The sequence below is a fragment of the Myotis lucifugus genome, unplaced genomic scaffold (assembly GCF_000147115.1).
Source record: "Myotis lucifugus unplaced genomic scaffold, Myoluc2.0 scaffold_2, whole genome shotgun sequence".
Taxonomy (NCBI): Eukaryota; Metazoa; Chordata; class Mammalia; order Chiroptera; family Vespertilionidae; genus Myotis; species Myotis lucifugus.
The window spans coordinates 25,188,669-25,213,123 of NW_005871050.1; the positions used below are offsets into that span (position 1 = coordinate 25,188,669).

Consider the following 24,455-nt stretch of genomic DNA (forward strand, 5'->3'; position numbering starts at 1 on the left):
ATAACACAGATAAACTTCTAATCTATTTTAACTAAGAAAAAAGAGGTAAGATACAAATTACTAATATCAGAAATGAAAGAAAAGCCATCATTACTGATCTTGTGGACATCAAAAGGACAATAAAGGCATATTATGAACAATTCTATGTCCACAAATTTGATAACTTAGAAAAGAAATGGACCAAAGCTTTAGAAGATGAACTTACCAAAATTCACACAATAAAAGATAGACAATCTTAACCAGCTTATATCTATTAAGTAAATTGAATCAATAATTAATACCTGTCCAAAACAGAAAGCACTACGCCCAGATAGTGAACTGGTGAATTTAAGGAAGAAATAATACCAATACTCTACAATCTGTTTCAGAAGATAGAAGCAGAAAGAACAATCTCAAATTCATTCTATGAGACTAACCTTATTTGGTATTACCTTAATACCAAAACCAGGCAAAGACATTATAAGAAAAATCTTTAGAGAACAATATCTCTCATGCAAAAATCCTCAAACAATATTAGGAAATGTAAAAAAAAAAATCCAAAACCAAGGAGGATTAATTCCAGGTATACAAGGCTGGTTAAACATTAAAAAAATTAATTAATGTAATTCATCACGTCAACATGCTAAGGAAGAAAAATCACATGATTGTAGCACTAGATGCAGAAAAAGAATGTGACAGACTCCAACACTATCCAGAAAAGTAGTAATAGAGAATTTATTTAACTTCATAAAGAATATCTACCACAATATACAGCTAACATCATACTTAATGGACAGAAACTAGATTATTAGCCCCTGAAATCGGGAACAAGGCAATGATGTCCCACTAATTGAACATCATACTTGAAGTCCTAGCTAATATAATAAAATGGGAAGTGGAAATAAAATATACATATTTTGAAGGATTAAATAAAACTACCTTTGTTTACAGATAAGATGATTGCATATGTAAAATATCCAAAAAAAAAGCAATTACAAAACCCTCCTGAAATTATAAGTGATTATAGCAAGATTGAAGGATAAAGGTGATACATAAAAGTCAATTGCCTTCCTATATACCAGTAATGAACAATGGGAATTTGTAATTAAAAGCATGATGCCATTTACATTAGCACCTAAAACCCTTAAAATATTTAGGTATAAATCTAGCAAAATGTGTACAAGGTTTATTTGAGGAAAACTACAAAATTCTCAGGAAAGAGATTCAATAAATGGAAAGATATTCCATGTAATGGATAGGAAGACCCAATATTGTTAAGATGCCAGCTCATCCCAGTTTTATCTATAGATTCAATGCAATACTAAACAAAACTCTGGCAATTTACTTTGTGTAAATCAACAGAGTGATTCTAAAATTATATGGAAAGTCAAAAGACATAGAATTGCCAACACAGTATTGAAGACTAATAAAATCATAGGACTGGCACTACCCAACTTTAAGACTTGCTAAAAAGCTACAATAATCAAGACAGTGTGGTGGTATTGAAGGAATAGATAAATGGATCAGTGAAACATAATGCAGAGCCCACAAATAGACCCACACATATAAACTCAATTTATCTTTGACAATATCAGCAAAGACAATTAATTAGAAAAAGGGTAATCTTTTCAACAAATGATGCTGGAACAACTAGACATCCGCATGCAAAAAAAAAAAAAAAAGAAAGAAAGAAAAGAAAGAAAAAGAGAATGTAGACACTGACCATAAAACGTTCAAAAAAATAATAACTCAGTGGGCCAAAGACCTAAATGTAACTGCAAAAGTATAAAAATTCTAGAATATAATAGGAGAAAATCTAGGTTATCTTGGATTTGGTAATGAGCTTTTAGATTTAACACAAAAAGCATGCTCCATGAAAAAAAAAGATAAATTTGACTTCATTTAAAGTAAAAAATTATGCTCCTCAAAAGACACTATTAAGAAAGTGAAAAGACAAGCCACAAACTGAAGGAAAATATTTGCAAAAACATATATCTGATAAAGGGCTTGTATCCAAAAAAAGCCCCTCTTAATCTCTTAAATCTCCACAATAAGAAAATGAACAACCCAATCGATAAATGGGTAGAAGAGCTAAAAAAGATATAAAGATGTCAAATAAGTAAATGAAATGATGCTCAACATCATGTGTAATTAGGGGATTGCAAATTAAATCAACAAATGAAACACCAGTACACACCTATTAGAATGGCTAATACTGAAAATATGCCACCAAACACCAAATACTGGTGAGAATGTGGAGCAGCAGAAGCCTTCATTCATTACTGGTCAGAATGCAAAATGGTACAGTTGCTTTGGAAGACAGTTTGGCAATTTATTTCAAAGCTAAACATAGCCTTACTACTCAATCCATCAGCCATACTCTAGGTATTATCCAAATAAATTGAAAATTTCTGCCCACACTAAAACCTTCACACAAATGTTTATAGTAACTTTATTCACATTTTCCAATAATTTGAAGCAACCAAGATATCCTTCAATAGGTGAACTGATAAATAAGCTGTACACCCATTCAATGGAATATTTCTCAATGGTATAATAAATTAGATGTCAAGACATGAAAAGACATGGAGAAACCTTAAATGCCATATTGCTAAGTGAACGAAGCCAGTCTAAAAAGATTGCATGTCCTATACTGCATCTTGGGCTCTATATGACATCTTGAAAAGACAAAACTATAGACGCAGTAAAAATGTCAGTGGTTTTCGGGAGTTTGGGGGATAGAGGGGAAAAGAGATGAATAAGCAGATTTTAGGTATACTTAGGGCCATAGTAGATGTTCTGTAAATATTCCTTATGCCTCTTTCCTTGATGTACACATGTAACCTGTGATTGCCTTTGGATTTGTGAATTGGTTGTGCTTTCTAACAGGCATGTTCTTCATCTCCTTCCTCACAGATTCAGAGACATATTGTATGTTTCAAGACAAGAGGTACAGAGTGGGAGAGAGATGGCATCCCTACCTGGAACCATATGGCTTGGTTTACTGTGTGAACTGCATCTGCTCAGAGGTACAAACCTTCATGGCATGTGATTTCCAAGTTTGTTCCTCAACATGCAGAGGTGTTTCAGTGTCCAGATGGCCAGTGAGCATGGGTGTTAAAATCCTAACACAAGATAAGAAACAGATCACAAGGAAAATTACACATCTCCTATTTCCTTTATTGCCTTTAAGGTTGATTTTCATGGGAGCTCTGAGTATTTGCTGTGGACATATACTTATGGTCTTTTAGCCAAATGATATAGGACATGAAAGGAGAAGAAGAATAGCTTGATAGTGGGAGTCAAGGAAAAAGCTCCATGTAGTGCCTGAATTGTAAGATAACATTGTTGGGGTTTTTTTGGAAACCATTTTTAGGGCTGGCCTTTAGAGAATAGGGCAGATTATATGTCGGTTCATTGGGAGACTGTATTTTATGTTGTCTTAGTCAATAACTGTAATTAGGATTGAGGTTGTGAAACCTGGGCCTGTACCTGTGAGGCTTAGAGTGATTGGCTTGGCCTTGGCTCCTCACAAATCACTGAGAGGCTTTTTGATACCTTAAATGGTATCTTTGCAATAGACAAAGTAAGCAGTCCCATTTTCTTTTCATGGCCTTAATCCCAGACCATAGCTATAATCTATTTTTCTGAACCTCTACCAGGATATCCTAGGCCAGGGTTTCTCAATCTTGACACTAGTGACATTTGGGGACAGATAATTCCTAGTTGCAGTGGTTTTTCTGTGCATTATAAGATGTCTAGCAGCATCCCTGTCCTCTACCCACTAGACAACAGTAGCGCTAAACGTAGGAGTGGTTTCTGATGTGCTTTGATCTCACTTCAAGATGACACCACCTGGCTCTGAGGAGCATGACACATAAGAGGGGCTCTGTGGTATTCCAAATGCAACACTAAAAAAATTTCATCTAGAAAGTACATGAAAAAGAAGGAGGTTTATGGTAAAGTGACTCAGATTTGGATATAGAAAGCCTGCCTCTTTAAAAGATTAGGGGAGCTATTGAATGGAGCATCTAGGGACTGTTTAACTACCTGGTATGGCATGATTGTATAAGATTCTTGACTAACACATTGGAAATGGACAGCTAACCCTTGGGGGCTGAGGCTTTGCTGTCTGAAGGATAGTGAAAATGTTAATATGATCCCAATGACAACAGCTCTAGTGCTAGACATCTTTTTTCTCCATTCTCTTCATCACTTTCTCCCCCTACAATAGCCTGACAGATACAAGTAACCTCTTCTACTGAATTATGGATGGAAAATGTTAATGAAAATTGATTTCCAAAGTCTTCCTTTGTTCTAGCAATGGTTGAGAGTGGTCAGAGCTAAGGGTCATGTAATTGTAAATCAGGCAAGGACTCAGTTGCCCCACCCATGCATACTAGCTATTCAGCTCAATTCCAAGCTCTAGTCTTGTTCTCAGAAAAAAAAATGACTGAATAGGGAAATGAAGAGAGAAAGCACTCAACCTACTGGACCAAGGCAGGGTTATATAGAATCTAGGATCCGTGTGCTAGGGATATCTCCTTGCCCAGGGGAGGGTAGCCAGCCCCTCACAGGACTCATGGCTCATTATCCCTTCCCTTCCATGGCATTGAGCAGGTAAGTGTGAAATCAGAACAGGCTCTTGGAAAATATGTATACTTAGAGCTGGGGAATGGTAGAAACACCACAGAGCCAAGTCAGAAAAAAGAAGGCTTTGAAAACTGGAGCAGTAGTGATCCCATCTTAGAAAAATATGCCAATAAGCTAACAACCAACCCAGCAGAGGTGCTAGTGATGAGAAAAGGAAAGAAAAATGCTGATTTCATTCCGCTTCTCAGGAATGCATTATTCACTGTCTGGGTGAGTCCCTGCATGATTGTTTCCCAAACTGTCATGATCCCACTGACCTTTGAAAGACATTTGATTTTTTGTTGTTGTTGCCTCCTCTCTTTCAGAATGGGAATGTGATTTGCAGCCGAGTCAGATGTCCAAGTCTTCATTGCCTCTCTCCCGTGCATATTCCTCATCTGTGCTGCCCTCGCTGCCCAGGTAAACCTGTTAGCCTCTTTCTTTCCCTGCTGTGGTTCTCCTTCCTCCCTCTTCTACCCAATTCACTCCATCTCCCTAATTCCCCAGGAGGGAAACTTCCAGACAGAAATAACAATAGGACACTTTTAGGCAGCCCACACTTGCCCCTAAATACTGTTTATAGCCCAAGTGGGGCACATTCTAGGCTCTAATAAGTTATTGGGTACCCAGTAACAGATTTTCATTGGGCTTTTAATCATTTGAAGGTGGATGTCAGTTGGGGGAAGGGAATTGTGGCCCAGAGATTTTTTGCCATAAACAGCCTCTTCCTGCCATGGGAAGTGGGCACCAGGGGAGTTGTAGCATGGTGGCACGTGTCCTATGCAATTAGTGCTGGAATTGCATCTGAGCATAGCTTCTAAATGATGAGGGGCTCGTCATAAATCAAAGGAGCTGAAATAGCGAGGTTTATGACAGTATAAAGCTGCCTGCCTGCTGAATAGTCACCTCTTCCAGACTGCAGTTATTATGTACACATTGTTAAGAGCAAATCTAAAGGGAAGGCGGGCAGAGACTGTTTCACAAGGCTGTTAGGATGTCTACTTTCACGGTTTGTGGCTAGGGTATTTGTCTGAGGCAAGGGCTCCCTCAATGACACTTTGTTCACATCTGGCTGGGGCCTGGCTCCCAAACCAGAGGCGTGCAAATGTGGAATGATTCAGAGAATGTTTGTGGGTCCAACAGCAGTCCTAGGAAAAGCTAAGTGACAATTTTGGGATCTCGGTAGTAGAAACCTTATAGTCCTCTAAGTCTTTTTTGTCTTCCTCTAGGAAGGAGGTGCTGCAATTGGGGTCCGCGGGTGAGCGTTATGGAGTCAAGGGACCCTTTTAAATTGTTTGCAGTGTTTTGTGTAACTACAAATATGTGTAAATTCCCTTAGAGAGGATCCATAGTTTTATTGGTATTCCTAAAGGTGCTGGACATGACACTAAACACATGAAGAACCACTAGTGTAGGGCATCAATGGTAATATTTTAAATAGTAAAGAAAGAACTTACAAGAGAGAAACCAAACGTGTTAGGACAAAAATGATAGGAATGGGACTAGGAATGTGGTTCAGGGAAAACTCTGTTAACTGAAATGTTGCGAGAATGAGTTTTTGTTTAATGGAAAATAAATGCCCAACCCTTTTTGTCACCACCTTTATAGAGTGAACTCTCCTGCATCAGTAAATGCACTTTGATGAACACAAGCAATTCTTTACCAGGTGATAAAATCTCATATCATGTTACAGGCTTATTGTTCTGAGCCTTGGTGATGATAATATATGCTCCAAGATGTAAGAGACTGGCCCAGCATATGATCAACCTAAAAGTTGTTTTTTGGAATCAATCCATAAATGAATGAGGCTTACTCTTTTTGTATACATTTATTTGCTTTTTCTATTTTAACGGTATTACAAGAGTGTGGTATAGGAGGGATTTGGGTAGATTTGAGCAACATTTTTGATAAAGAGGCTAATCTGCGGAGCTTTTTCTTTTATCTGTCAAGTTGCTTTCATATAGCATTATAAAAGTTGTTTTGTTTTTCCCCAGAAGACTCGAAAAGTGGTCTAAAGTCATAGGAATTGAAACTGCTATGTAGAGATTATTCTTCCTTGAAAAGGAGGTTAAGGCATGAGGCAGACACAGGGTAGAAGAGCATAGAATGGAGTATGGCTGTCATTTACCCCAGCTGAATAGCAGGAAGCAAGTATTGAGAAAAAGTATAAGCCAGAAGTATTTTGAAAGAAAAATAAGTATTAAAAAATTGAGATCATAAATCCCAGAAAAGAGAAAATTGAAAGAAATAAACACATTGTCTTGAAGACTTAAAAAGCCCATTTTATGGAGCATACATAGAAACCAGCTGTTCCCCCTTTTTTTTCTTTCTTGTTCTTGCAAGTCACTTCCTTGTGAGTTTATTTTTCTTCTTGTCAACAATAACCTTTTAGCAGTTCTTCCTGTGGGTAGTGGTATTAAAGTTCCCTAATCCTTTTTTTAAAAAATTTTGTTTTATTGCTTAAAATATCCCTCTCCCTTCCTCTCTGTAAAAAATCAATAAAATATATATTTTTTAACAAAAAGAATAGCTGGTTTTCATTCCAGTTCAATAGGGCAGAGAGAGCACATGAGAAAAGTCCTTGTTCTTTTCCAAAGAGGAGTGAGAGATAAAATGTAAAATTAAAAATAAATCAATGAACTTCAAAACTTCAAAATTATAGTCAGAAATTAAAGAAGACTCTTATGGAATAAAACATAGAAAGAAAGAAAGTACAGCAGTAATTGGGGCTAAAGCCATATCGTCCATTGGCAGTTGGGACTGGATACAAACAGTTGGGGCCAGGTAGCTGAGCAGGAACTATGGCATACAATTTGCAGGGGAGTAAGGTTATACTCCTCACATGTAAACAAGGACTGATGTAGCTCTGCCCACCCCATGTTTTCCCCTAAAATGATCTGACTGACCAAGGTAGGTCTCAGTCGAAGATCATTATCAGGGACTAGCTTTGCATAAGAAAACAGAGGTAAAGACAGACCATCCAGTCATGAGAAAGTCCAAGATGAAACACTAATATACGACCTTGTTTAGAGCTCAGTAAACTACAAGGCCTGAAACAACAATTCCACCAGGAAAGAAGGGAAGAGAAAAAACCCCAGGGATTGTGAGTTTTTTTTTTTTAAAAAAACTTTTAGAAAACAAAGGGAAATTCAGAACTAAGAAAAGCCCTCAAGAAACCTAACAAAAGTGAGAATTCAAACTTGAAAAAATATAAATATTTGAACAATATGAAATGGATTTTAAATAGTTAAATGCCTTAAACAAATAAAGAAGAGAATAAGATCCCAAGAAATAATGGCCAGGGTTTATAAAACAGCAACATGTAGATATTTTTAAATATAATTTAAAAGTTGGGGGGAAACTAAGCTATTGAAAATCAAAACAACAAGTAAAACAATAGATGGCATAAATAAAAGGCATACAAAGGTTGGAGAAAGAATTCATGAGTTGGAGGACAGAATTCAAGTAATATATTATTACAAGGTATATAACAAAATGGAAAAAATGAAGGTGACATTAAAAGACAAAGAGTATAAATTAAATGAACTGCAACAGCATACACCATGCAGGAGTGGATAGGAAGAGGCCAACCAAAGAACCTGAATGCATATATGCATAACCCATGGAAACAGACTATAGGGTGGTAAAGGCCTGGGGCTAGAGGAGGTCAAGGGGGGAGGGAGAAGGAGATATATGTAATACTTTAAAAAATAAAGGTGTTTTTTAAAAAAATGAAAAAAAAATGATAGAAGGGGAAAGAGGTAACTTTCACAAAGCTAATGACTAAAGATAAATAAAAAGAAATTTGAGCCTTTGGGCTGAAAAAGTCATGTGCTGATCAAGCTAAATAAAAATAAATCACACATCTACAAACGTCATTGTGTACATCAAAGAAAAAGAGAAAATATCAAAAGCTAGAAGGAGAAAACAGGTTACCTACAAAAGAACTACAAACAGCAAACTTATTACAAATAAAGGAAGTCAACAAGCCATTTATAAATATCTTCAAAGTGCTGAGGGAAAATAAACATTCACCTATAATTTTACCCCCAGCCAAATTATTATTCAAGAATGAGGGCAAAATAAAGACATTTTTGCATATAAGTATTAGGGAGTAGTGCATGGGAGAGGGATAGAGAGTTAGAAACATCGATGAGAGAGAGAGAAAGAGAAACATCAATCAGCTACCTCCTGCACACCCCCTATTGGGGATGTGCCCGCAACAAGGTACATGCACTTGACTGGAATCAAACCTGGGACCCTTCAGTCCGCAGGCCGACGCTCTATCCACTGAGCCAAACCGGTTAGGGCAAAACCAGCTATTCTTTATATTGAAGATAAAGCAAGAGCAAATGGGTTTAAACTATAGCAGGGAAGAATGGAGTTTGATAAAAGGAAGAACTTTAGGACATAATTGTCATTAAAACTTAGAATAAGTGACTAAGAAGAATTTTAGTCTCTTTGCTTTATATTTCTGGAAATCAAAAGGTACCCACCCATCTGAGATAGAGTTGGCACAGTTCTGCTTTGTGACAGAGCAATGGATGTGATGACTCTTCTATATTCCTTTCCCCCAGTGATTATTCAGCATGAGGAAGTTCATGACTTCAGGACCACAGGAATGTTTGGTCAAAGGAAGAGGATCTAATTTTCTGTCTTAACCCAATGCAAGGCACTGTGATGAAAATATCCTGACTTAAAAATAGAATATTTAAAGCTAAGATAATGAAAAAGTTCTATATAAAAGAGAAAACAAACAAGAAAACCATATACCCATGGCTTTAGTTTTACACATTATGCTATAGCAGCAGTATCAACTTCACAGAGCATTCACCTGGGTAGTGATGGACTTGATTGGTTAAGTCCTACTAGGCATGCCTATAGCTCATCTCCCATTAGAGAGGATAGAGAAACCACCATCCCCGTTTGCTGGAGTTTCACATGGCTCTTGCTTTCTACACTCCCCACTCCTGAAATTTCCAACACTCCTGCAATTTCCAAGGTTCTGACCTGCATTTGAGGTTATCTCCTGGATCTCCTGCTGAACCATGGAAATCAGAGTATGCAGACTGCTTTTTCAAAATTACAAGAGAGAAATCTGTACTGATTCCTGTGAAGAGCAAATGAATTTTTTTTTCATCAACACTTCCCTAAGTTTCCATGACAGAGGTCAAGTCTTGGTCACATACCACAGGGCTCTACTGGGCCCAAAGAAGCTGGTGCTACATTGAGGCTAGAAGATACTTAATGGAAAAAGTCCAAACTGCACAGAAGTCAGAAAGGTCATGAAATCTATCATAGTCTCTAAGCAGGACTCTCTGTAGTCTCCAGTAATAAGAAATTTGTGGGCTTCCGGGAAACCAGCTCCTGGGATTGGCTGCCCCACCCCAAGTGGCATGGGCTGGGAAGAACAGCATGGTGGGGCAGACACTTCCCAGCTCAGCACACACACACCAGCTCCTCTTTGAAGTGACTTTCCTGATCTGAATGGCAATTCTTTTTCTGTTTTTGGTGTTGGGTAAAAGGGAACACAAAACATTTAAATAAAAATTTCCAAATTTAAAAAAAAGAAATTTGTAGGAATGAAATTCCATATCTTCTCTTTTGGGGGAGTGAAATGGTAAAGTGAGAGGGGAAGAGAAGGACTATGACTTCTCTCCATTTGTTCTTTATGCCCTGTGCATGAAAATTCATGCACTGGAGGAGGGGTCCCTCAGCCCGGCCTGCCCCCTCTCATAGTCCAGGAGCCCTCAGGGGTGAGAGGCGACCCAGCAATCAGGGGAAGGTGACGCCCCCATCACACTTCTGCTGCTGCCACTGCCGGCAGCACAAGCCTCGGCCAGCCCTGGTTACCTGAGCCTTGGGTGGCCCTAGGCGGCTGGGCAGCTGCCATCCAAGGCTTGTCTGCGCCTTGGGCTGGCCCTGGGCGGCTGGGGGGCTGAAGGGACTGGGGGACTCCTGAAGCAGGTGCTCTACAAGGCCGGGCCCACCTAGGGGCGGGCCCACCCTTGCCACATGCCTGTCACCCCAGCAGGGCTGAAGGGACTGGGCACTGCCATCTTGTGGCTGTGGGTGCCACCATATTTGAGGGCGGGGCATTCAATTAGCATATTCCCTCCTTATTGGCTGTGGGTGCCGCCATCTTTGAGGGTAGGGCAGTCAATTAGCATATTCCCTCCTTATTGGCTGTGGGCACCACATCTTTGCAATGGCATGAGGGTCAATTAGCATATTCCCTCTTTATTAGATAGGTTTTTATCACCAAAAAGACTTTTATAACTACCAGTATCCTAAATCATGATGTTATCTAAGTGGTTTTTTTTAAATGGTCATTCCATTAAGAATGTACTATCAGAATTAATGCATTTGAGTTCCCTTAGAGCAGTGGTCCTCAACCTTCCTAATGCTGTGACCCTTTAATACAGTTCCTCATGTGTGGTGACCCCCAATTTCATTGTTACAAATTGAACATAATTAAAGCATAGTGATTAATTACAAAAACAATATGTAATGATATATGTGTTTTCCGATGGTCTTAGGCGACCCCTGTGAAAGGGTTGTTCAACCCCCAAAGGGGTCACAACCCACAGGTTGAGTACCACTGCCTTAGAGGAATTCCAACATTTTCAGGTCAATAAAGAGCTGTTATGCCCTAGCTGGTTTGGCTCAGTGGATAGAGTATCAGCTTGCAGACTGAAGGGTCCTGGGTTCGATTCCAGTCAAGGGCACATGCCCGGGTTGCAGGCTCGATCCCTAGTAGGGGGCATGCAGCAGGTAGCCAGTCAATGATTATCTCTCTTTGTTGATGTTTCTATCTCTCCCTCTCCCTTCCTCTCTGAAACCAATAAAAATTTAAAAAGTAAATATTATTTTAAAAAAGAGCTGTTATAAAATTGCCAAAATATCTTATTTGATCTGTTACCAGAGTCCTGATCCATAGTGTTCCCTTTTGGCTAGGTGTGAAAATGTTTAGTTCTGTGATATCATTTTAATATGGGCAGTAAAAGTGTGGTTTTGCTAAGAGAGATACCCTTTTCCCCAGCCTTTTAAATTCAAGGTAGGTTAAGGAAATGACTTTTCCAGTGATTCACTGGAGTCTGTGTATTCCTGTAAGGAGAAGCTGGAAGCCCAATGTCATTTCTCACTCAACAGGAGTTGGGTTGTGAGCTAGCTAGCGAATACAGGCATTTCTACTATAACGTAATATGTGCATTTATGAAAATTCTCACTTTCTGCCAAATTATACACTGAAAAATAACAAGGCTTAAGGAAAAAAACAACATTGGAGAAAACAATTAGAAACTTATGCAACTTTGTAACCAGAGTACTAACAAAAGAACTATACTAATAAAATATTAGCACAATTTAAAAAAGCATCTTATACTTCTAATAAATAAAAGAATATTACTCTAGCCTAGCTGACATGGCTCAGTGGTTGAGCATCGACCTATGAACCAAGAGGTCACTGGTTCAATTCCCAGTCAGGGCACATCACCAGTGGGGGTTGTGCAGGAGGCAGCCAATCAATGATTTTTCTCTTATCATTGATGTTTCTATATCTCTTTCCTTCTCCCTTCCTCTCTGAAATCAATAAAAATATATTTTAAAAAAGAATATTACTCTAAGTATAGACTTCACTTCTCAAAATGGTGATATTAGCTTGAAGGAAGAGAGAGTAAGGAAAGATTGAGGCTTCTGAGTTATAGAGACAGAAGAAAAATGCACAAAGATCAGAGAGAATCATGTAATACATACTCATAAGTCAGAATGTATGGTCAAACTGAGCCAGGAGGAAAAAAGTGGGGTGAATAGGAGTAAGATAGAGTACTGTATTCCTTCATGGTTGGCTGATTTCAGTTGTGTTGGTGTACTTGGCATTCAGCTGCTGTCACTTAATGGTGCAAAATATTAATTTGCTAGGAAAAATTATATATGAACAAATGCAATTTCTATATTATAACAGCATCATTCTCTTATTGACCACTCACATATGAACAAGTTTGGATTACACAAATCTATAATGTAAGAGAAAAAAAATCTATAGAAGATGAGGTAGATTTATGGCATTTTGCCTTTAACAGTTTAGAGTGAGGGTTGCAAGTCCACTCTAAATCTATTGTTGTTGGTTTTCTGCGGGGGGGTCTTGGTCTGTAATTACTGACCTATCTATATATTATGTTCCTCTTTCTTCCCATCTCCTTTTTTATGTAAAAAGAGGGTTTAGTTCTATGACTATGTCTCTGTCCATATGTGTGATTTTCAATTTTACAATAATCAAGTAGATAGGACTTTATATTGCTCCTCCTAATTTTATTTTAAGGGCAAAATCTCAAGGGTTTTTTTTTATTGTGGTAAAGTACATGTAAAATAAAATGTATGATTTTAAAGTGTATAATTTAGTCGCATTAAGAACATTCAGAATGTTGTATAATCATCACCACTAATCTAGTTCCCTCAATTTTTCACCACCCCAAAGGGAAACCCTATGTCAATTTAATAGTCACTCCCCATTACCTTCCAGGTCCTGGTAACCATTAATCTGCTTTCTGTTTCTATGGATTTTCATATTCTACATATTTCATATAAATGGAATTATATTACACATAGCCTTTTGTGTCTGGATTCTTTCACTTAGCATAATGTTTTCAAGATTAATTCACAATGTAGCATGTCATTCCTTTTTGTGACTGAATAATATTCCATTGTATTGGTACACCACATTTTGTTTATCCATTCATCAGTTGATGGGCATTTGTGTTGTTTCCACCTTTTGTCTTTTGTGAATAATGTTACTAAGAACAAGTACAAGTTTCCATGTACAAGTTTTTGTGTGGCTTATGTTTTAAATTATTTGGGGTATAATACCTAAGAGTGGAATTTCTGAGTCATATGGTAATCCTATGTGTAATTTATTGAGGAATATCTCCCCAATTTTAAAGCCACCCCATCTTCTTTCTGTTTATTTCTTTGAGTGTTGGCTGTCTGCCATCCTCACAATTGCTGCTGTCACCATCATCCATGTTTGATCTCCATACCTCTCTCCTAACTTATTTTGTTCTTCTCTAAATTGTGTATTCATTTCTCTCTTGGATTTTATTGAAAAAGGTCAATTCCTTTTAAACAATAACAGCCAATTAGCATACTGTTTTCCTCCAATAAGGCAATTACAGTAGTTATAGTATGCAAGATGATCAATTGGGGACCATGTTTTTTTTTGCCTGCAAAAGACTAATGTATTAAAACACACACACAACTCTTTCTTGATTAGCAGCTATCCAAAATCCTGAACATTATGGAATGTTGGTCTCTGAATTGCAGAGGTTTTACTTTATTGTTATTATTACCATTGTTAGTGTTTTTAGACTAATTGTTGAGATGTCGCAACAAAGATGTTCACTATCAATTATTAGATCACCCATAACCACACTGACTACTTTCTTAACTCTTGAAGCCCTTTCACTATCTTCCATGTTTTATTTCCATTTTTTCTTCATATACTTTGCTCTTGAACACCCTGCAGAGTATGAAGGATTAAATTCTTCTTCAAGAAAGTGGCACCAACCTGTCTTCTGCTAGGTGAAATGATCCTTACCTCTGTAAATCCTGGGGATTTCATTGCTTTTTAAAAAGAACATGATTTTCAGTTATTATGCTCGAAGCCCTTATGTCATATAAGAATAGGACTTAGGAAACCCGTGGTGTTCTGTTATGGTAGAGCAGAACTCTTCTACTTCTTTCAATGGACATTACCCATAGCTGCCCCACACACAAAGGTGAGGAAGGTGGTACTCCCTTTGGGGATAACAAATAAACCTTCCATTGACTTTCTACAATTAGGAAACCTCCACCATTACAATCACTATTCTGGGTGAAGGCAGTGTTTCCCAAAGTTTGTTGCAAGGCACACAATTTTATGGGATGATAATAGGTTTACTAGGGAAAACATTTATATGGTCAAATAAACTCCAGAGAGTTTCTGTACTAGAGAAAGATAAACAGGTTTCTTTTAATGCAGGACTTCTCAGAGCCTTTAATATATTAATACACATTATGAATCTACAAGAGAGATGTAAGAGATGCAGTATTTTCCAAACTTATTTAGCCATAGGTCCAACTTTTTTATAGAACACTTTGCAGGATTAGTGTTCTTTAGTCTTGTATTATGCCACTGAATTTTCAGAAGTTATTTATATTATAGCAATAACCTATTGGTATATATAGTATCTTAGTTTGCAGAAGTTTATTAGGGTAGTGGGCCACTTTAGAACAATATCCCAAACTAGTGTTCCTCAAACTTTAGTGTGCTTAAAGATAATCTTGGGATTGTTGAAAAGTGCAGACTCCCAGGCCCTACACTGAAAATTCAGATTCACATGGGTTCAGTGGGTATTTTGCCCTTTAAACAGACACCTCAATTCTCATGAAGTTGGACTGGGGACTGCAATATGGTATTAGGGCCCAGGAAAGATCTTAATAAAGGGGATCAAAAACACTGCTTAAAGAGAACAGTCCCAGGTAAGATCTGAAGTAGAGGGCCCTACGTATCTGCAGAGGCCAGGGAGCAACATGACAACATTGTTTCTCTGGTGGAAACATACTTTAACTGTGTGACACTGCCCCAGGACCAAGCCTGCAGCAACATGTGCACAGTTTCATCTTGCCGACCTCCCTGCTTTCCAGGAGCTCCCATCCAAAGACTTCCTTTCTGCCATCTTCCACATTCAGAGCCCCTGGTTTTCATGTCCAGAAAGAAGGACTCTCCATGGGGAGCATCCCCTCAACCCCACCCATTGTTCATGACTTGTTCTTGGCGAGAAATGAATGGCATTGCTCGGAATTAGCCCAGGAATTTCTGCTGATAAACAAATGAAACTCTCAAAGGGAAAGGCAATCAACATAGTTTGAAATAAAATTAGTGTTTTCAACTTAATCTGTTTTCAACTTATTTTGAAACTAGAATCACATCCTGGGGTATGTTAAAGTGAGGTTTAGTAAAAGGCCCTGTAGTGAGCTTTCTTCCTGGTTGCATGGCTGACCCTTAAACCAGGGCCTGCTTTCTGAATAAGTGGAGCAGGTGAGTATTACCTGGATTTCCTGTGACCTTTCCTGCCAAGTTGCCTGAAACCTGAAATGCTGTCGTTATTACAGCTTCATCTTTTGAATTGAGGCTTTGATGCCCTATAAACCCATCTATCTTTCAAAGTGATCACTTAACTCTTAAGTTAATCATTTTAATTTACTCTGCACAGAGAATCTAGAAAGTAGAATTTGATGGTAGAAGTGGGAGTGGGGTGGGAAATCCTAAAGCCACAGTATGGATACCTGGAAGAGTTATATTGGATTGGAGGGAGAGAGTAGCACTGAAAGAAGAGACTAGGGAATCAGGTTTAAAACTTTCCCCATAATCCCACAGAGCACCAAACCTCTCCATAATACCAACGCTAAGTTCTTTGTTCGTAGCAGAGGACACAGTGGTTTCTGGGATGAGTTGCCAGCTCTCAAGTTTTTCACTTTGGGTTTGTTAATTTAATTCAGTATGTTCCCGAAGTAACCAGATATCCTCCCTATCTGTTGCCTAGAGCCAAAGGGTTTCACTTCAGGGTTTTGGATACAAAATAACTATAACCCAAAAGGTTTACCAGATTATTTACAGCCACTAAAATAAATAACAGTCTTTATTAGAATGATTTTTATCTGATTTTTGTATTTGGATTTTTACACTGTCAGCTGTTCCCTAAAAGTGATCTTAAAACTGGCAGGCTTAGGGTGTCAGTTATTAAAATCTCCAAAATGCACCTCATCACAGGACTCCATTTTGGCTATCACAGTAGTTTATTTTATAAAGGTCTTGATGTGTCATCCCTTTTCTTTGCTACATATAGGCTAAAACCAGAGAATGAGAACTGGTTTAGCAATAGAAGGGTGGCTGTGGAGGCAGGTTTGTTTTTTTTCTACTCCCTGAGTTGGAGAGACACTATGAAGTATATATACTGTATCTTTAAAGAATAAGATAAATCATCCTGGCCTATGTGGCTCAGTGGTTGCAGTGTCATCCCATATACCAAAAGATGACAGGTTTGATTCCTTCCTGGTCAGGGCACATATTCAGGTTGTGGGCTTGATCCCTGGTTAAGGCATGTTGATGTTTCTCTCTCAAATCAATTTTAAAAAAGGGGGAGGGGGGAGAATGGGATAAATCAAAGTTGTTTGCAGCAGGGGAAGAAGGTTGGTTGATTTTTTTTTAATTTGAGAAGGAAGGGGAAGACATCAAACTTGGTAGCAGAGGTTACTTTTAAAACATAAAAATAAGGCAAGTGGCCTAGCTATTGTGGCTTAGCGGTTGAGCTTCCACCCAGGAACCAAGAGGTCTTGGGGATTCAATTCCTGGTCAGGGCACATGCCCTAGTTGCAGGCTCCATCTCCAGTGTAGGAAGCAGCGGATAGATAATGTTTCTCTCTTATCATTGACTAGAGGCCCAATGCATGAAGTTTGTGCAAGAGTAGGCCTTCCTTCCCCCAGCTGCCGGCACCAGCTTCCCTCTGGCACCCGGGATCCGGGCTTCCCTCACAGCCCCAGCTTCGTCTGGAAGGTTGTCCAGAAGGACATCCGGTCTAATTAGCACATTACGCTTTTATTATTATAGATGTTTCTGTCTCTCTATTCCTCTCCCTTCCTCTCTCTCTAAAAATTAGTAAGAACATATTTTTAAAACATAAGGCAAGTGTCTCTGCAAGCTCTATGTTTTTTCTTTAGCAAATTCATACAACTCTGATTTCTCTACCTTCACAAGATCATGCTCTTAGGGATCTAAGGCCAAATTAGAGTCCATACTCACTGTCATACCTTTTATATGCTGTGTTCCTTTATTATTTTAATAGAGAAATGGGACTGAGAAGGAGGGGTAAGGAAATTTGGCTTTCTTTCTTCCTTGTTTTGTTTCCCTGCTTCCCTTCCTCCCTCTTTGACTTTACTCCCTTCTTCCTTCCTTTCTTTCTTTAAAAATATTTTTATTTGCTTTAAAAATTATTGTATTAAAATATACATAACATAAAATTCACCATTAAAACTACTTCTAAGGATATAGCTCTGTGGCATTAAGTGCATTTACATTGTTAGAAAACCATCACCACCATCCATATCCAGAATTTTTTCATCTTCCCAAATTTAAACTCTGTATCCATTAAACAACTCTGCATTTTCCCCTCTCCCAGTTCCTGGCAACCCTCATTCTGCTTTCTGTCTCCTATGAATTTGACTAGATATATAAGTGGAATCATACAGTATACAGGGTTGGGCAAAAGTAGGTTTATAGTTGTTCATATGGAAAATAATGACACAAGAATAAACTATTTTGCATATTCACAACTGTAAACCTACTCTTGCCACACTCTGAATTTCCTCCTGTGACTGGCTCATTTCACTTAGCACAATGTTTTCAAGGTTCAAGCATGTTGTAGTGTTTCTCTCTTTTTTAAAAAAAAAAAGTGTGAGGAGCATGGAAATAAATTTAAGAAGAGGCCGGTAGTAGAGATCCTTGAAGAAGTCAGGAGACAACCAAAGTGTCTTAAAAGAACCTGACAAATGTTTGTTTTCTGAGCACATATTTCATAGGATGAGGAGGACCCCAGAGACCACACTATCTTGAAGAATGACAGCCATGACAAGCGGTAATTGTGAAATGCTGGGTTTTGAAAGACAGACACATTCCTTATTAACATTTCCCAGGAAACTTCAGAGAACATCATCTATTAGGAACCGGTTACCTGCAGGTTTTTCATAATTTAAAGAAATCCATAGGGGTAGAACTGTGTCCATATTTCCCTTTATCTGGAGAAGTACATTTCCAAAAGGCCTCCTCTGAGATTGCTTTTTGAGGGAAATCATGTCTGGTGCCATTCAGTATGGTTTTACTAGAAAGATTATTAAAGGATCAGAGTATCAAACAATGCAATGTTGAAGGAAAAGTATAATTACTGAGCCTGATGAAAGAAAGACTGAAGGGACTTCAACAATCTTCAGAAAGAAAAAATGGTCTTAGAGGAAGCTGACCAGCTTTCTCCTTCCATTTCCAAAGCAGGCAGAAAAAAAAAATAAGTTTAGCTTTAAAAAAGTTAAGTACAAGGAAGTACTTCCAGACATGGATATGAGGAGCAGAAGTTCAGGTCTGGGGTGGTGCGAGTGGGGTGGAGAGGGTAAATGGTGGAAATCTGTAATATTTTCAACAATAAAATGTCAATATATTACAGCTCAAGCTTAATGCTGAGTAAAAACAGACACACACACACAAATACATACAATGTGAGTCTATTAATATGAAGTTCAAAACAGGTAAAACAAAGTGATATTGTTTAGGGAGGTGCATAAGTGCGATAAAACTATAATAAAAAACAAGGCAATGATTATCCCCAAATTCAGGATTGTGGTGATTTCCAGTCTGGAGGATGGAGTCCTTTGGGCTTTTGGCAATGTTTTCTTGACCTACATGGTAGTTACAGAAGTGTTTGTTTTACAATCATCAGTTCATTTATGTTTTAGTTATATTTATGTTTTAGTTGTATTTCCTAGAATAATATATTTTTAAATGACACTACATTTTCATTTGTTTTAGATGGTTATGATTGGAAGCAAAAATGACCAGAAGGCTTTTAAATGTTACAGTCAAGCTTAAGATTGTATATGTGCATATGGCTGTTGAAGGGGGGTGGGGGGGGGAAGGTGCTGTCACTTTTGTTTGTTTACATTATTTTGGTCAGGGTTTTGTTTGTTTGCTTTTTTGTTTTCTCCACAAAGCAGATCAGTCCCAAAGCCTGGAAAAGGGTGTGTTCTCTGTCCTCCAGGTATGCCCTTGGAATTAGTAAGAAGGCATTTAGAGCATTTGGGGTTTTGACCTCCAAGGTGCATTGTTTACAAATACTTTGGCATCTGAATGAAGCTGTCTGACTTCAGGGCCAAAGGGCCCCATTTGACTTCATGAATCAGGACCACATTTGGGAAGGCGAGAGAGCTTTGTTCCTATGGGGTACACATTCCTCCCCCCAGGTGAGACTATATTGTGCTGAAATGTGGGGAGGAAGGCATGGGGCTAGTAAGGAGATGGACTCTAAACTTGCTCTCCCCACAATTCACTGTGGGACTTTCACAGAGCTGGCCAGCCTCTTTAGGTCTGCTTTCTCAGCTTGAAAAATGTGAGTTATAATTTCTACCTTCTCCTAAGATTTTCATTGACAGTGAAAACTAAGTTGATATGAGAAATTGCTTTGAAAAGTATAAAAAGGTATATATAAACAAGGCCATGTGCAGAAAGGGAAAAATTATTTAAATCCTGAGCCCCTAGATTGCATCATTAAGAGAGAATGTTGGCAAAGCCTGAATGAAACTGGCATTTTGGTACTTGTTCCCATAGATCCCAATAACAACAGCCCCATAACCAGGCACTGAACATTATTGTCTCTAGCCTCAGGGATTATTTGTGGAGGGTCTAAAGAAAACAGGTGACAGGTTAATGAGTGTCAGACAGAAGGCATAAAATAAATGGCATCACCTCTGCCTTATTTCTCTTTCCTTCTTATTAGATTTCAGAGGTGCCCTGTGTGAGTGTGCTACCCGATAATACCAATGCTCTCAATGCAGAGTGAGCCCTTAGCAGAAACATGGGGTAATGCTGAGAATGCACTCAGAGACAAGGTAACAATCTCTGGGCTGCCTTGAAAGCTTGATGGGGATTCTTTTTTGTTTCTTGGCTGTTCCTGAACCCTTCTCCCACCCACAGTCATAAAATTGTTGAGCAAGATTCCTTGCTCTGTACTGCTGTGTGCTGATTAGACTGCCATAATTCCTCTTAGCAGGCCAGGACTGCTTTAATAACTACTTTCTTATTAATTCACATTTTGACTGGAGCCTGTCATCCAGCACCTTGAGTGCATCCCAGCATGACCCTACTGCAGGGGTCCTCTCAGACCACCAGATGAGGGAGAAAGCCATTGCTGTAGTTCTGCTTCCCAACCAGGGAGGATCAGTCCTCCTCCTTCTCCCAGGGCTCTGGAAATGTTGGAGAACTGTTTTGGTCATCACAGTGATTTGGGGAATGTCCTTGGCATTTAGTGGCCAGTAATTAGGATGTTAAATGTTCCACAATGAGTAGGAACACAATGCAGTGAAGGAAGTGTGCCACTCCAAATTCCAGTTGTGATCCTATTGAAAAACCCTGGACAATAGCCTTACCCAGAGAAGCCCAGGGAAGGGAGTTTCCTCTGAACCAGAAGTTGGTGGTATACATCAATTCACTCATTCACTCACTCATTCATTAATGCCTTTCATGAACATTTACTGAGTGCAAACTTTAGACCAGGTTCCAAATATGGTGTTGAGGTTTCAGAGTTCCTGCCTCAAGGAGCTCACAGTCTAGTGAGGGATACAGGCATAACAAGATCATTAAGACGCCATGAGATGTGTACTCTGGTAGAGGTGAGGACAAGGCCTGGACAGTCATAGAGGGAAGGGAGAGAGAGACATTCTACAAAGATCCAAGAGCTAGGCTCCTCAGAGAAGAGTGGACATTCAAACTGGGTTCTGAGAGATGAGTGGGACTTTGCCAGATGGATAAGGGAGAGGGGGAGAACAGGTGCAAAGGCATGTGTGGGAACAAGACTGGGGTGAGTGTGATCTGTGTGGGAGGGAGGAAGCTTAAAAGGTCAGGTTGATGGGACCCAGACACAAAGGACCTCCTATGTCTTACGGTTAGACATTATTTTGTAGAGCAAGCCCACAGCAAACATCAAGAATAAGTAAAGTGTGTCTTTGATGTTCCCATGCATCTTTTGCACCCAGTTCCTCTCTCAGTCACCACTTCCTCACCTTTCTCCCAGCCACTCAGTTCCCAGATAGTCACTATCTGATGAGAATTAGGCTGGCTGGGTTGTCTCTTTAGGGAGAGTCATTCTTTAGCAGCAAAAAGGTCAATGCTTAACTAAAAGAATTCACTATGGATAGAATTCTAGATGTTAGTGGAAAAACTATGTGGAGGGAACCTTGAAGAACTGAGTACTGAGGAGATAGTGCAGAGGGCCTTCATTCACTTTACACACACTCAGTATGAGTGCGAGTGTATGTGAGGTTCATTTATGAGTGGGTGAGAGTGTGTGTGTGAGGAGATAATAATTCCTGCCTCAGGACCATTGTGAGGCTGAGATGAATTAGTACATGTCAGGGGCTTAGCACTGAGCCTGGCCCAAAGTCTTCCATTGATAAATGCAAGCTCTTTTTTATTTTTTAAATCTTTATTATTGAAAGTATTAGATATGTCCCACTTTCCCTTCATTGACCCCTTCTAGCCTGCCCCCACCTTCACCCCAGACCTACACCATGCTATTGTCTGTGTCCATGGGTTATTGCATATATGCATAGAAGTTGTTTGGCTGATCTCTTCCACCCATCCACCCACCTCAGCCTTCCTCTTTTTATTATTTTAGAATACAGGGCCAGAGTTTGGTCTGGGAAAATGGGAACAAGCTGACCAGGAGGGAGATGAGGATTTTATGCTATAATTTAGGTGGCTGTATCTGGCTGGTTTCAAATATGTGCCTAGGCCACATCCTAACACTGGGACAATACAATTTTTCAGCATGTAGCTTAGAAAAAATGTCAGTTTTTCAAGTGGAGTCATAACATTAGTTTGTATACATTTGGGTTGACTTTCTCATCTCCATTGAAACACATGGCAGGTGGGAAGGTGTTGTTTAACAGGCAATGCAAACTGCCTTGAAGCCCAGGTCAGCAGGTCAGACCTCATGTGTGGAAACACAAAATAGAAGAACCACAGCACTTAGGGCCAGAGCCAGGGAGATGCATTAGAAATAAATTAACTTGGGAGAGACTGGATGAGTGAACAAAAGTCTTAGCTGAGAGAAGGAAGAAACAAAAGGAGAGGAAATGCTAGGAAGGATAGGATACAGAATATCATCCAGCTGCCCCCAAACTGAACTTACAATGTTTTCTGTGTTCTCTTTGGAAGAGGGGTTGGCCTGTCCAGCATTCAATGGAAACTTGTTGATTGACACGGAATTGGGCAAAGTTCAGTGTGAGTGCGCCTTTAGCTATTTATTTGATTTTTTTTTAAATTGCACCCTTTGCAATGCGACTGTTTAGTTTCTCCTGGCGCCCTGAGGCAGTGAGTTTAGATTGTTAAAATAGCAGCCATTAACACTATCTGTGTTATGACACTGTTCTCCCTGCCCCCCCTTCAAAGGAATTAAGCATGCAGTTGTTTGACAAAAGTTAAATTCTCTTCTCCCCAGCAAGAGAAATGAAGAATCCTCCTCTGAGTCAGAGCACATCTGCCTAGCCCTCACACCAAAGCTTCCAAGTCTATCCTCCTTCCCTAAAGTCCCCACTGAAGCACACATGACCTTCACAGACACACTCTCCACCATACTCACTCTCACATACATTTTCACACACTCACACGCCCACCCATTTCCTGAGCTAGAGGAACCCTGGGGAGGTCTTGCACCTGTCTTGATGTTCTTTTATTGCTTTCTTTTATTTGTTTTGATTTGCTTTCTTTTATTTGTTTTGATTTGAAGTCAGTCTTTGGGATTAAATTATATAACTTTATTCATGTTATTAATAGTGCTGTGGAGGGAGCATGTAAGGACTTTCTCCTCAGTTCTGGCCATGCTTGCTTCTCTCAATTAATAAATGCAATGCTGACTTTCACTGATAAATCAAACTGGTCTTTTAGACTTTGTATACTATACCTCTTGGGAAAATAGCCCAGGGAGCTCTAAAAGATGCATGAATTGCTGGAGTATCTAGGTTATTTATAGTTTGTCTAAAAGGGAATTTTTCATTAGAGGACTGGAATACTGTGGCTTTCCCAAAAGCCCTGAGGAAAGATCAAAGAAGAGTCAGTGGAAGAAGTGTGGAATAACTGAGCTCCCTGAGCAGGGCAATAATGGTGTTGGGAATAGAGCCACTCTGTCTGGGAAGGTCAGCATTGGTTACAGCTCAACAGCCACAATCAGCTCAGGCCTAGAAGATACGGAGAAGTTCTGTATTCACTGGACATCTTGATACATTTGTATATATATATATATATATATATATATATATATATATATATATATATATATAGAGGCCCGGTGCATGAAAATTCATGCACTGGAGTGGGGGGGTCCCTCAGCCCGGCCTGACCCCTTTCACAGTCCGGGAGCCCTCAGGGGTGGGAGGCTACACAGCGATCAGGGGAAGGTGATGCCCCCATCACACCTCTGCTGCTGCCACTGCCGACAGCGCAAGCCTTGGTTGGCCCTGGTTACCTGAGCCTCAGGTGGCCCTGGGGGCTGGGCAGCCACCATCCAAGGCTTGCCTGTGTCTTGGGCTGGCCCTGGGTGGCTGGGGGGCTGAGGGGACTGGGGGACTCTGGAGGCAGGCCTTGGGGCTGAGGGGACTGGGCACCGCCATCTTTTGAGGGCGTGGCAGTCAATTAGCATATCCCCTCCTTATTGGCTGTGAGCACCACCATCTTTGAGGGCATGATGGTCAATTAGCATATTCCTTCCTTATTGGCTGTTGGTGCTGCCATCTTTGCAACAGTGTGAGGATCAATTAGCATATTCCCTCTTTATTAGATAGGATATATATATATATATATATATATATATATATATTCAACAGAATTTTTTCAATGATGGAAATATTCTGTACTTTTCAATATGACAACAACTAGCACATGTGGCTGTTGGGTAATTGAAATGTGACTGAGGAACTAACCGATGAATTACATTTAATGTTAATTAGTTTAAATGTAGATAGACATAGGTGACTAGTGGCTGCTGTAGTGGAT

General features: G+C 39.3%; 1 protein-coding gene across 3 annotated transcripts in view; it reads left to right on the top strand.

The window, feature by feature from the left end:
• CHRDL1 (chordin like 1) overlaps positions 1 to 24,455 on the top strand; it is a 155,475-nt gene that overhangs the window by 48,237 nt on the left and 82,783 nt on the right. For all 3 annotated transcript variants that reach the window (XM_006082234.3, XM_014459367.2, XM_023758604.1), the window contains exons 3-4: positions 2,896 to 3,008; positions 4,938 to 5,031. In XM_006082234.3, the coding sequence (XP_006082296.3) occupies positions 2,896 to 3,008; positions 4,938 to 5,031 (207 nt within the window). The remainder of the gene's footprint in view (positions 1 to 2,895; positions 3,009 to 4,937; positions 5,032 to 24,455) is intronic.